The sequence below is a fragment of the Ambystoma mexicanum genome, chromosome 8, assembly GCF_040938575.1.
Source record: "Ambystoma mexicanum isolate Mex_15411 chromosome 8, UKY_AmexF1_1, whole genome shotgun sequence".
Taxonomy (NCBI): Eukaryota; Metazoa; Chordata; class Amphibia; order Caudata; family Ambystomatidae; genus Ambystoma; species Ambystoma mexicanum.
Window position 1 is genome coordinate 909,891,711 of NC_090929.1, and position 13,835 is coordinate 909,905,545.

At 41.9% G+C, this 13,835-nt stretch overlaps 1 protein-coding gene across 1 annotated transcript in view; it reads right to left on the minus strand.

The window, feature by feature from the left end:
• The window catches only part of CHAT (choline O-acetyltransferase), a 692,169-nt gene that overhangs the window by 20,069 nt on the left and 658,265 nt on the right, over nt 1–13,835 (minus strand). The window contains exon 14 of the mRNA XM_069610814.1: nt 6,040–6,177. Within this exon, the coding sequence (XP_069466915.1) occupies nt 6,040–6,177 (138 nt within the window). The remainder of the gene's footprint in view (nt 1–6,039; nt 6,178–13,835) is intronic.

Consider the following 13,835-nt stretch of genomic DNA (forward strand, 5'->3'; position numbering starts at 1 on the left):
GAACTCTGACCCCTGTTGCCCTGAATAGCACTGTTACCAGTGCTCTACTTCGGAAGGCCCGAGCTCTTGTCTTGGAAACTTGTCTTTCTGGAGTGTAGTGAAAAGGAACTGGGGCTCACGGCAGCACACAAGGGGCTCTGCTGGGTTTGCTGACCTTCAGCGAGCCCCAACTCACTGAATTGTGAGAAGCTAATGCAGGGTGATTGAAAGCTGTGCCCTGTGAATGTGGTGCAGCATGAAAGCGCAGTACCCGCAGTTCCAGGGGCATGGGCATGGTAGGGCCTGATCCGGCAAGGCCCAGTCAAAATCTGTAAATGCCCCCTCAGCAGTGCTGCAAAATGGCGGGATAGCATTCAGGCAGGAGAAGTGGTCGAATGCTAAGGTATGGGACAATCAGTTTCTCACTGTGGAGAATTTGATGGGTGCCGCTTTGGGAACGAGAAATGGAACTGCTCTGCCACCATCAGTATGCCACTGTTTCCTGATCCAAGGCAGTGCCAGGCAATTCTGGAGAAGCAGAACGCATGGACCTTCATTTGAATCCCGCCCACCGAATGAAAGGCCTTCAAATGTGTTCTATAATCCTCTAATGAGCACTGACAATAGTATTGCATGCCTCACTAACAGTAAAAACAAAATGTAACATTCTAAAGAAAGTCTTTCGTCTCATGTAAATAACAATGATGAAGTGGTGAGGCATTATTCTGATGATGATTTCTCTGTGCCATCTAGGGCTCAGGCTATACATCTTACGACCCTTTTGATTCCACTGTTGACTTTTTAATGGTGTAGAACAACCCATTAGTCCTGATGAATGATGCAGGCCTGGAATTGCCAAATAAATGTGATGTGCAGCAATCCATGGACGTAAATCTACTCAGCGGCCCCGTTTCTTTTGCTCATGAATGATCGAGAATTTGCAGTGTGTTGTGACAGTCAAATGACATCCCGGCACATTCAGAACGTGTGTGTGCCGGATCTATTTCACATTCGTGCTTTCCTTTTGATTGTTTGCCTTTCTCAGTTTAAGAACAGCAATGTGACATGTTAGGTATGTGATCAAACATGGATTATGCGAGGAAAATGCTAATGAAAAGAAAAATCCACGCACAAAAAAATGGAAGCAAAACACTTTGCTGTACCAACACATCTCTGCAGTACGTAAACTAGATTCACTTAGCAACAGTGGATGGCCAATCAAGACCTTTGTATCCGCAAGCATTGGGAGTGCACATTTGCAGAGCTACGCACATGTACGAAATCTCTATGTGCAAGTGTATTTGTCTATGGACAAGTGCATATGTTTGTCCTTTATCACATGTATGTGCAAGGGTGAAAATGTTGGGCTTCTGTGGGAAAAATGAGCTGCATCACCAAGTCACTGTGGCACGTGGCACCGTTGCCCACGTCTACATCCTCAGTGACGAAAGCAGGTAAGCAGAAGCACCTCTATGAATCCAAAGGCACCAATGTTCTCTTATAGCAAAATTCTTAAGAAGATTTCAATCCAATTGTGCAGAAACCCCAGACCTGTTCATCTGTCTGTTTAACTGCTCTCATGTCTCAATGGCTTTGCTTCGCTGTGTCGGGTTTCAAACAAGGTCACACACAGAACATTCTAAGAGGTCAGGGGGTAGTTAGGACCAGGTTACCAGCAGGTCATTGACTTAATGCACTTTCGACTTAATGCACTTTAATCTTGATTGACCTTTCTTGCATTTGTGCGATATTTTATTATATGTCGAACTCAATGCACTTTATACTTAATGCACTTTATACTTAATGCACTTTAATCTTGATTGATTTCTCTTGTATCTGTGTGATACTTTACTATATGCCTCAGAGAGTCACAACCTCAGTCATCGTGAACTTTGGATCACGGGGAGGGAGTTCTGTTCCTCTTTTTCTAAATATTGGCATAGACTGCACAGGGTGCTTGCACTGTTACATTTTAGGAATTGTTCTCCATGATACCTTGTGCCTTTTAACCTATACCTGATGTTTTGTATGAATTATAGCAAGAACATTCAGATTTATCGAGTTTTATGTTTGATACGTGAATACACATTTGAATAAATGCCTGTTCCCTTGTTGTTCTAACCTTGTCTATCTTTCAACCAACCATTAGAAGTCAATTATATATTTTGAACTATAAAAAATATTTGTAGAGTTCTGCGTGACATAACCTCCTTTGCATCTATGTTCTAGTAGCTTCCCCATTGTCCGCGATGAAGGGGATACCCATCTCTTTTGCACCAGCAAAGAAAAACGTCACTGGGAGTTGTGGATTTACATTAAGGGGGAAGCTCACCCTCCAATCCTAGCGATGCATCCATTAAAATATTTGGTGGTCTCCAGATCAGCAAAGGGCTGCTACATTCAAACCCTGTGGATCTATTTTCAGGGTTTGCAATGGGATGGGTGTTCAAGTTAAAGCCACATCCATGCTTTCAAACTAGTGTTATCCAAGCAGACCCTGCACTAACTGGACCCTTCTATGCCAACTATTTTTTGTTTCCGCATATGACAACAATTAAGTCAGGTAAGGGCTCCCACTGGCATGATTAAACAAAAAAAATGTGTTTAGTAACACCATGCAAAGGTGGTTTAGCCATGTTACTATAACCTTCATTCATGAAACCGGCCAAAAGCACATCACACAACAGAGAAATGAAAACCTGTCTCACCATTCCAAAAGCCAAAAAATGGCTATACCCCTGCTGACCTTTACATGGTGTTACCGACCACAAATTCATGAACTGTGCCAACAGTAGACCATTTAGGTATGCCTGATAAACTTTGAGTCCCATACTGCCCACTTTGTGTGTATTTAGGTCAGACATAGAAAGCCACCTGCATGTCGTCTTACATTTCAAATTTTCCACTGCATAGTCAAACTAGGTCTGACCGTCTACATTGCAATGAATTATAATAGGGTGCTTGTAATACCTAATTTACCCTACTACGATTAGGTACACTGCCACCAACCAGTAGGGCACTCACAGCTAGTTTTGTAAGAGCCTTCACATAGGACAAAGCAGGGTACTTAGTGTACCCTGATCCTGAGAGGCGTTTAGGTGCTTAGGCGCTTTCGATCAAAATTGTATCCCTGATGAGATCTCCGAATTGTACTCAGAAGGGAAGAGTTGAGTTACTGGTCAGGGAAAATACACAAATCACAGTGCCCTAGGCAGAGTCTCGGAAGGCCTATGTCTATGGATGAAGGATTCAAGGGGATGAGGTTCCCTTACAAGTACTGCCTACGGTAAAAGTGTGGGCAATTCTTTAAAGGATAGAGATGACTGCTGTTTGTTGCCCGCTAATGCTGCTTTGTATGGTAACCCTGCTGTATTGTGCAATTATCATAAGATTTTTTGAGAGTTTGATGTTCGGAGGCTTTTTCAGTTGGGGCAAAGTTGATGTTTAAGCAATATAAACCGAGCAGAGGGGCATTACCATTTAGGTAATGCCCTGGGGCATCAGTTACAAGCTTGTACCCCGGCACATTGTACTGGAGTGCTAATCCATGTATTTTTCTTCAGTTGAGCAACAGCGTGTTAACCGTTTCTCAACTTGAGAAAAAACTCAAAAAAAAGATGTCTGCCTTGGGTTGGGGAGAATGGAGCTACACCTCGTCTCTTCTCCTTTCGATGGCGGCCGTTTGCGAGCCAGCGACACGCCGGGAAGACTAAAATGCAAGGTAACTGGGGTGGGGATGGGGGTGGGGGGAGATTGGGTATGTGGAAAATGGGAGACGGAGGTGAGAGGAAGGGGACGAGGGGAGAGAACACTTACCAGATTCCCGGCAAGGGATTATGGTGGCCTACCGCTCTGAGGATGCTCAGAGCGGGGTCTGTACCGTGCGATATAGACCCTGTTCTGAGCCTCCCAATTGGCTGTAAGGCGCCACACCCCCCTTGCTGGGTACTAATGTGTGATATGATGGACTTCAACTTCTTGAAACTGAAATATAAGATGAACAACAAAGAACTAGTTCCGTATTGCAAGCTTTCTCAACTTCATTCAATGCTCAGGTTAATGCGGAAGTATTGAGAACGTGGTTCACTCAACAGTTTGGCTGGTAGTTTGCGACTTTTTTCAAGAGAGAGCAGGCAGAAATGTTGGCTGAGAACTGTATTAGCTGGAGTGAAGGGTTACATTGGCCACAGACTGTGCAGTGGTAGAATAATATCTTCTGCTCAATGTTTGATAAAAGGTTGGATTAGATTTTAAGGCTCTTTCAACAGCAGAAGTGATACCAAGGGTCTCCTTAACATTCTCAGAAATGGTTTAGAGCTGCAATATGTTCATGGATATTCTGGGATACTCTTTCTGGGAATCGTGAAGGGCAAGGTGTTGATGCGATAAGGAATTTAGGTGCATGGACTTGCTGTAGGGTATGAATTGGCAGAGGAATACTTTTTTTTATAATCCTTTTATATTTTGGGACAGCTTTACTATGAGTGGTTTGCAAAGAATGTGGATGGTTGGAGCCGATTTAGGGCTACTTCGACACCCTTGAAAGAGAAAAAACATCTATGGTTTATCATTACATCCAGACATAAAAAAAAGTTGAGACACATTTTTGTATGATGATATTGATAGAGGTGTTGGTTCGTGTAATTACAGATTAGTGTTTTGGGATATTTGTCGGTCCAACCTCTCCTGTTGGCGACCTAGATTGGTTTAATTCAGCTTTTCAGCCGTGTCGCATCCTATGTGGCACTTGTTGGAGGAACCAGTCCCCTACCTCCTTGGTTACTCATATGAATGAATAATCTGCCACTCAAGAATTGCGCCACATTTGTCAGTTCAAAAACTCAAAAGAACATCCTTTATTCCTTATTTGCCCTTTAATTCTTGTTAACACGTGTTTCGGCTACTCAAGAGCCTTTCTCAAAACAAAACAGGGCTTGATAGGGTAGACATAATTTTCCGTTTTATTCCATAAATCCTGGGTAATTCCCTTCTGCTTAGTAACAATCCGTCTCCTCGCGTCGGCCTCGAACCCATTACAGTTCGAGGCCGACGCGAGGAGATGGATTGTTACTAAGCAGAAGGGAATTACCCGGGAATTACCCGGGACTTATGGAATAAGACGGAATATGATGTGTACCCTATCAAGCCCTGTTTTGTTTTGAGAAAGGCTCTTGAGTAGCCAAAACACGTGTTAACAAGAATTAAAGGGCAAATAAGGAATAAAGGATGTTGTTTTGAGTTTTTGAACTGACAAATGTGGCGCAATTCTTGAGTGGCAGATTATTCATTCATATTGGTTCGTGTAATTAGTCTTTTGTTTTTTATGGTGGTCTTCTGCTATTTTTCTCTTGCTTGGATTTTTTTTTAAATATTGATGATTACTCTGTTTTGTGTTTTTATAGATTTCTCTGATATTTGTTAAGAGGTGGGATAAGAAATTCTGACAGTACTCTAATGTGGATTCTTTTTCTTGGGAAATCATACCAGAAAATAATTGACAGGGCACGTCTTTTAGCCACGCCCTGTAGCTGTTGCTATATGCTGAATGATTAAGCCAGCCAATGCTCCTCCGATTTATGGTCATGGAGGGTCAGTGAAAGCTGAAATATTGCTATCCACTCCCCACCGCCCTTGCCCTTACTTTTGGATTTTCATTACATGATTTCCTGTGCTACATTGACTGCATGCTTCCACAATCACACAGTTGTTTGGGGTGTGCAGGACGCACCGGAAACTGCTGCACTTTTTTCATTCGCACACACCCCTATGACCACAGTGTCACCATGAATAAAAATAAAATCAACAAAAACAAACTTGAAATAAATCCAAAAAGTAATGTTTCAATGTGTTTTCAGTCAGTGTGGGTCATAAGAGCATCCCTCTTTGTAGTGCCGAGTCACACACCAGAAAAATGTATATAATTTGTACTTCTGATTTGCAACCGTGCCTTAAACCCACCACCATTTTGCATTTAGTTTAGTGAGCAGTACTGAACATATATCAGTAGTGATGAGGGTTCAACCCTCTCCTCCCTCCCCGTAATGGGCGGCAAAGACTCACCTGGCTGGTAGAAAGGGTAAAGCGATTGCTTGCCAGGTACATGTCATCTGTAAATATCTCGGGCAATTCCTTGCACATCTCACGGGCAATCTCCCTCAGACCCAGCATGTGATTGTCAATTGCCATGCCAGTAAGGGCCTAGGATAAAAGATAACAGACACAGAAGAGAAGTTCATCCAACAACATTGATCTAGTCAGATTTTGACCCATCTCATGGAACATCTTCTATGTTACTGTGTTCCTGTGTTCAGGCAAAAATAAATGCTACTCTTAGATGACCTCCTCCCCCAAAAGTATTTGAATAAAATGTACTTTTCTGTGCTATACAATCAGATGGGTTCATAGGCCGACCAAAAAGTAAAATCGAGTCGGATTAGCAGAAGATACAAATAAATTTGCAAAAAATATCCACTGATGATGTTTGTAGATGTATTGTCAACGAGATATGTAAAAAAAAAATCTTGCTAGAAAATCTGACATCATTTATAAATTAATTTAATTTTTAGTTCTTATTAATGCTTATGAGTGTCGTTTACACAAAGTTTTTTTATCTGAACATGTGACCATTCACTATCAAAAAAGAATTGTAGAAAATATACAATGAAAATACTGAATGAGCGAACAAACAATAAATCACAAATATACCTCTTAAATTTAAACACAACTTCAGAGCTAAAACAATACAAATAAAATCATCACATCAAATGTAACACTGATAATTGCATAATACTATACACAAATAAATATTGAACGTACAATGTCAGCACCAAAAAAGACTGCAAGGTCACAGTCTGCAAAATTAGTGAAAGAAGATTTTCCAAAAAGATTTTACGAAAACGTATGTGGTTCTTGGTTGCTCTTCTGCTCTATGGTACGAAACTCATCTTACTGACCGACGGAAAAGTTAAATGCAGTCTAGTTTCCAGAAGGACCAAATACATTTACAATAAATGTCCACGGAAATTCATTGTAGCTGCATTGTCTCATAGATATTCATTGTGGCTCCTCTAAAAACATGACTGTACTTTACTATGTGGCAACAAAGTCATTTTGAAAAAATCCCTTTCATCCTTCTTTTCAAAGTATTACAAAGTGCAGTAAATTCTTTGCTATTGTGCTCTTTTGATTGCATGTTCTTTAAAGAATCTTCTATTATTAAGTTTTGTAGTTGCTGGACAGAATGAAACTGGAAAAAGAAGCCATAGGAAGCGAGGCAATCCACCATGAGAACAAAAAGGACTTGTGATTAGTTGGGCAGCCATAGAGAGTAAAGGGGTGTGCATACTCGGTGTCAACCATCTTATTGGAATGCCTTTGTTGCACAGTAAAGTGTCTGTCTGTAATCACTCACGACTTGATCTAGAAATAGAAGGAAAAAACAGACTGCACAAGGTATAGATGAAAGCAACTTTACATAAACTCTTGAAAAGAAACAGAAAGAAGAAAGTTATAAAATAGGCACACCTAGAATTGTTCTCGCCGATTTCCATTGTAAAAACTGGCCTATGACTGAAGGGGAAAGGAGCAGAGCTGTAAAAGCTAACTTGTGCAAAGAAGGGCTGCCCAGTTGGGCATTATCTGGGTCAAAGCTCGTTTTACCTCACACCTTAACCAAGCAGACCCTCACACTTAATGTGCTCTCGGGCAGATGTCAACAGAGAGGGCTTGGCTTAAAAAATACCACGCTGAGGTGAAATCAGCACCCCATGAACACACTCCAAGCAGAGTTGCCAGGTGCTTTTTCAAGAAGTGTGAATTTTGGCTTCTGTTTGTGAACTACTTTCTGGCACAAGGAGTGAGGACAGCAACTGAAACAGAACTCAAAATGTCATGGCAAAGACAGTGAGGATAATCACATCCTAAGGTCAAACACAGGGTTGGGGACTATGTAGAGACTATGACGTTACAGGGTGGGACACTGGCAGACTAGATGAACCAGTTGATCCTTAAGTACCATCTATAAAAGTTATGAGATGCTTCATCTGAAGTAGGCTATCTATGTACAATGGTAGCAACACTTTTAAAGACCAGGAAAATCAGCAAAGAGAAACAAGGAAACAATAGCATATGTTTTTGGGCAGCTAAAGATCTTGATGCGTTGGTTCTCCAAGCAGCACATGGTGTCAGTTCATCTATGCATGATTGTGGACTGCAAAATTCTCATTTTAAAATGTATGTGTCCTAATGATGTAAGCCGCTTAAATCTGTTCGCCATCTGCTGGCAAACACAACTGCCGAATACTTTGAGTCAGAAAGAAATCGGCATTTGTATTATCACACATTTTATTTGGCCTTATTCTGCATAAGTTACAGAAGGCGCATAAGGAAATGTCGATTTTGCAATGTATTGTAGGAATCTATTAAACATTTGATTGTAGAGTGTCTTGTCGTAACTTATCTTATTGGCACTTAAAGAGCGCAACATTCAACCGGGGGCATCTTGTCGCTACTACAACAGGAGTATCTGGCAGTATCTGAATGTTGATTTACACTGCTGATTTTATGTACCATTGATTTTTCCTATGTAAAGCTCTTTGGACAAAGGCGCTATATAAAGCACAATAAAAATACAAAATACAAATATAACAGGAACATTCGCACAAGGCATTGATTAATGTCAAAGATTATTTAAGCAGAAAAGAGTTCAAGGAGCAACGGAAAGAGAGATGGTCCTCAGTAGCACGTAAAGACAGGGGAAGCGAGTTCCACAAAGTACCCGCAGCGACAGAAAAGGCACAGCTGCCCACCCGAGTGAGCCAGACGCGAGGAACTTGAATAGTAAATGACTCCTGTGAGCGGAGAGATTGATTTGATATAAATACGGGCGAATTTTAAGCTGCAGGTACTCTGCTCCAGTGCCATAAAAAGCCTGGTGCCCTATGCATATGCTTTTAAACCAGACCTTTTGAATAATGGGGAGCCAGTGCAGCTGTCGCCAGGCAGAAGTAATGTGAATTGAGGAGGTCTGAGTTATCATTCCAGCCACAGCATTTTGTAGAATCTGGAGATGATGCAACAAATATAGCGGCTGGGCGAGATAGAGGGAGTTGCAGTAGTCGACCACACTGAGCACCAAAGAAGCTGCAGCCAGAGCATGAAACCGAGGGGGAATGAAAACAAGTACTTTACGCATGACCCTACATTTGTAGTGCCCTTAGTGACAAAGAGACGCTATCTGTACCTCGAGTGACAGCGAGGCTGACAACTTAACTCCTAAATCCTGATTGTGATGTTCTTTTACTGAATTAAAAGCGCTGGCTAAGTAAATTTGCTAATGAGGATTTTAGCCTGCAGACTGAGCAATTTTGGTTCAGAATCCTTGCTGCCCAGCAGATATCGCTAGCTTTAGCTGTGTTAGCCTTTGTGAAAGATATCAACATTAATTGTGAAAGCTGGAAGATGATTAAGTGTAAGTATGCAATGAATCGTTTTGTATATAAGATTGACTGTGAAACTAAAACACAATAACCAAAAACAGATCATACAACTAAAACTCTCACCATTAGGTACCTAACATAGTTTGCATCTCACACATTAGAGAGCAAGAGCATAGTATTTGCCTAATTATTAATAATGACAACAGATATGGGGACCCCATCCTTAAACAAATATTTGTGTCAAATATAGTGTTATCAACATCCTTAATATCCATATTTACAAGTGTCTCTGCAGATTATATATGGGAAGGAAAAAGTCAATACGCATTGACGAGCTGCAATGCCTGATCTAACTCCACTTAGAATGAGCGACCTCTTTCAAAAAGGGGAGGATTTAGGGACCTGGTCAGAGCATCCTAACCTCATTCGCAATTAGCGACTCCTGTACAGTTGTTACAATGGATCCCACCAGAACAAGAGTGAGCTACAAAAGATTGTGGAGCATTGACCTAAATGTGTAGCGCTTCTCTTCCAAAGTCTTTCGAATGTATATAGCTGCCTCCCTTTTCTCGTCATTTCTGGGCTGCAGTCATGAAGCACTACACGATTCTTGCTCCTCATGTTTCTTACCTTAAGGAGTGATGTTACCCTTAGGCAATCTTTTCAAGGATTCACAATTGAAAGTCACTAGCCTGTCAAATTGTTTCATGTTGGATGAATTGGCTCTTTGAGTCCTGGTTTGTGTGTTGCAATCTGGGACTTGTAGTGCTTTATTTACAACTGTCCCAGGTTACAAATAGACAAACGGGAATGATGACCTGTTGCACAGTAAGCAGTAGCTTCATGTTGCATGGCCTTCAGTCTCACTGTTTTCTTCGCACCACTGTTCTTACACTTACCCATTCACTCATCTTCACATTGTCACTCATTCACCCATCCTGACACTCTTTTATCCACCCCTACCTTTTTTAAAATTTAATAATCAATTCATTCATATCTCACTTATGCATTAATCCATCCATACATCTCACTGGATCTTATGCCCTTACACTTTGATCTCTTCATCCACCTTTACAATCTTTCATTCATCCCTCCAGCACCAGTGCCTTACCCATTCATCTTTCCTCCTTATCATCCATTCATTCACCTCTCTCACTCATTCAATGATCAAGCGTCACATTCACATGTATTTATCCACCCCAATATACCCTTGCTCCCACTCTGTCTGCTTCCCCTCAACTTATCCATCTTCTGTCAGAGTTCTATTGTGCCCATGTGCATGAGATCAGAAAAGATTTTTCACCATACAATAGTCACAACTATTGGTTTTGTCAATGCTTATTGGTCATTCGAGCGAGTTGTAGATCTGCTTATGCTGTGCTACGAAGATATAACCCAGGGTTGCCAGGAATATATGTCAATACATTGAATTTATATTTTTACAACGAAAAGTTAAAAAAAGGATCAGTTTTCATCCTATTTCAAAGTACAGGCTTTTAAACAGGCACCCGTCCTCCTTTTTTTCTTGTTTGGGAACTATGCAAACCTGGATGCTTGAATGCATATAAACTTTTTAACAAATGTGAGAAAGCACAAACTCCCGCCCCCACTTCAGTTCCCTCACTTATACAGAGCTCTCAAGTTTCCTGTGGCCATGGGTGTGAAGGCCTTCCAATCCTTATTTTGCTCAGAATTCGACCACCCAGCCACACCACACAGAAAACACACAAACCACACATCCACCACAAGAAACATCCGCAAATCAGCAATCCCAGACACTGGGCCTCACCCGTTCCTGACACAAGAAGCCAGACAAAACAATCCAAGCACACTTAGAAAGCTGACACACAGAGACGCCAGGTCCCCCTTGTTCAACAGAAGAGCACGACCTGTATCCTATTCCTCTTCCTTCAGTAACCGTTCCACCCTCTTTCTTACAGAGCCAGGTGAGTGCCTACAGACCCTGCAAATTGTAACAGTGCGCTGTATAAGTCAACTTAAGATAATATGTAGTTTTCCTAAATTTCAAATGGCAAAGAAAAAACTGCAAGTCCCAGAATACAAAGGAGAACAAAACAGGACTGGGTGGCCTTATCAGGCATTACCAATGGAAACTTCAGAGCTCTGCTTTTAGATTTCTCACTAGCCGGAGAAGAGCCCATTTTCTCAATGCACGAACCGTGTTTGTTTCGACCGTATTTAATTTTCAAATTCCCTTCTTGATCTTCTTCCTGGTCCTGCTCCTTGCTCGCTCATGTCTCACCAAATTGTGTATGCATTGCTCCATACTTCCACAACCCTTTTTGTAATTAATAAAATCGTAAATATTTGAATACTATTAAAAAATTATAACAAACTAGTAATTCAAAGTGTTTTTGCCGAGTCATGACTACTCCCACTCGCAGGGATGCGCACAACATAAACTGTACGCCCCAAGCAGGCTGTCCGGCTGTCCCCACCTCAGAGGAGGTGGGGTAGAAATCTGATGGTCAGATCTGATATGCCTCATGCATTTAAATGCTCCACTCCAAATGTTGCTTCTATCAAGGACAGGTTACCAGAAATGCAAACCTACATGTAGCCCAACCGGGCTGAAAACAAGACCAAATATAGCCCAATTGCATTCTCTCCCAATCTGCTTCAGTGTGTCGAACGATGCATTTATCACACACTACCTTTAGTTATGTGTCTAACTATAGAAAGCACATTTGCAAAACCAAAAAGGGCATTTTTTATCCCCACACTGCATTGTGGTTCTTGTTGTTCGTTCAAGATGGGCAAAATAAAGCCACAACCAGATTTCTTTTATTTACCATACTTCTTTAAGGCGTTACATTTTGGCCCCCGAGCTATCCTTCCTCCTTGTCACAGTGTCATGAGAGAAGATTTCAGTAGTCAACGGGCGCAGCTGCGGGGGCTTGCAGGTGCAGAAGCCACCCTGAGCTCCTGTCACCCAAACATGAATGCTGATATAGGAAGACTTGCTGCCTTTCACAAGGAACAAAGAGCTGCCCTTTCAAAGGCATATAGATGGGGAGTGGTGATTTTGGCACAGTACCCTCCCAATTACTGTTCTGGAGGTGAATGGGGACTGAAATACCCCCAGGAGAGCAAATCCCTTGGCAGTTTCTGCTGGTCCTGTTACCAACTTTTCTTAAATGAATAATTCTGTTTTGAAAAGTAGCCCAAATCAGCCCAAACTTTGCCAAAACGCACCTTCTTGTTTTTCCCCCCAAAGGGATTTTTCTGTAGCCAAATTATGCAGGAAATCCCACGCTGGCAACCCTGGCCAGGGACCGGTGGGCTTCCCAGACCTGCTGTATCTGGCTATTCTCCTTCCTTTTAATCCAACAGGGTAGGGACGCTGGGGTGAGAGGGCGTGGAGAAGGCGAGCGCCCTCTACCCCAGGTTGGAGGATATAATATTGTGCTTCTGCCAGGATCAGTTCACTAAACCCAACACACACATCCTGGCCTTTGCAGGACATCTGTGGTATCTCGCGAGATCATCACTTGCGTTCCAATAGCGCTGCTGATGGAGATTGCTGCAGCCCACATTTGATGCCAGACCCTTAGTTACATCTTTTAGGACATTTTTACTCTCAGCCTTGCACAGCTGTGAAAGCCAGATGAGAATCAGAGGCCAGTTGAAATAAATGCCTACATCACGACACTTATTTCTCTCCACCATCTGAACCAATCTTTTAGGAAATAGAATCCGTGTAGTCCACATTATCCAACGTGATAGATCAATCGAAGCTAGAAAAAAGTGGAAACTGGGGCTCATTCTCTTAAATGGGCAAAAGGAACAGACAGCGCCACACACGAGTCACCTGCGCAATCCCCGCCTTGAAAAATATGTACGTGGAAATACGGGCAGAGTTGAATTTCCGTGCGTTATTTCCACGTAGTAATCCAAGCTATCGTAAATGCCTCCCACAAGGTACGTGCTGGCAGTGACATTTAAATGTATTTCATAGGAATCCGGTGCATTTCTGGCAGTATGAAATCCAAATTTTGTCAGAAATGCATTTGTTTTTCACAGATAGAGTCTTCAGGTGTCCGTGGCATCATTTTCATTCCATGCCCACCACTCTGCCTTTTAAAAATTTGAAAATACCCCTGAGTGGTAAATAGGGCATAACATCATGGCTAAAACATTCTAGGTATGGTTTTCGAGCCTGCTCTAACAATCCGGAGACTTAAAATAAAATGATGACCTCAATGTCTGAACATTAGAGAGTTTGCTAGGGCCTGAGGCCCGCTCAGCTGCTCCCAAATATTGCCAATAAAACATAAGCACAGGCATTATTGTGTTTCCCTTTTGCACCTGGTTTATTATGCTTTTTGTGTTTGATTCAAGCCATCTCAGAAAGATCCAGCAACTACAACACAAGAGGCACAGAACAAATCTTTAAAG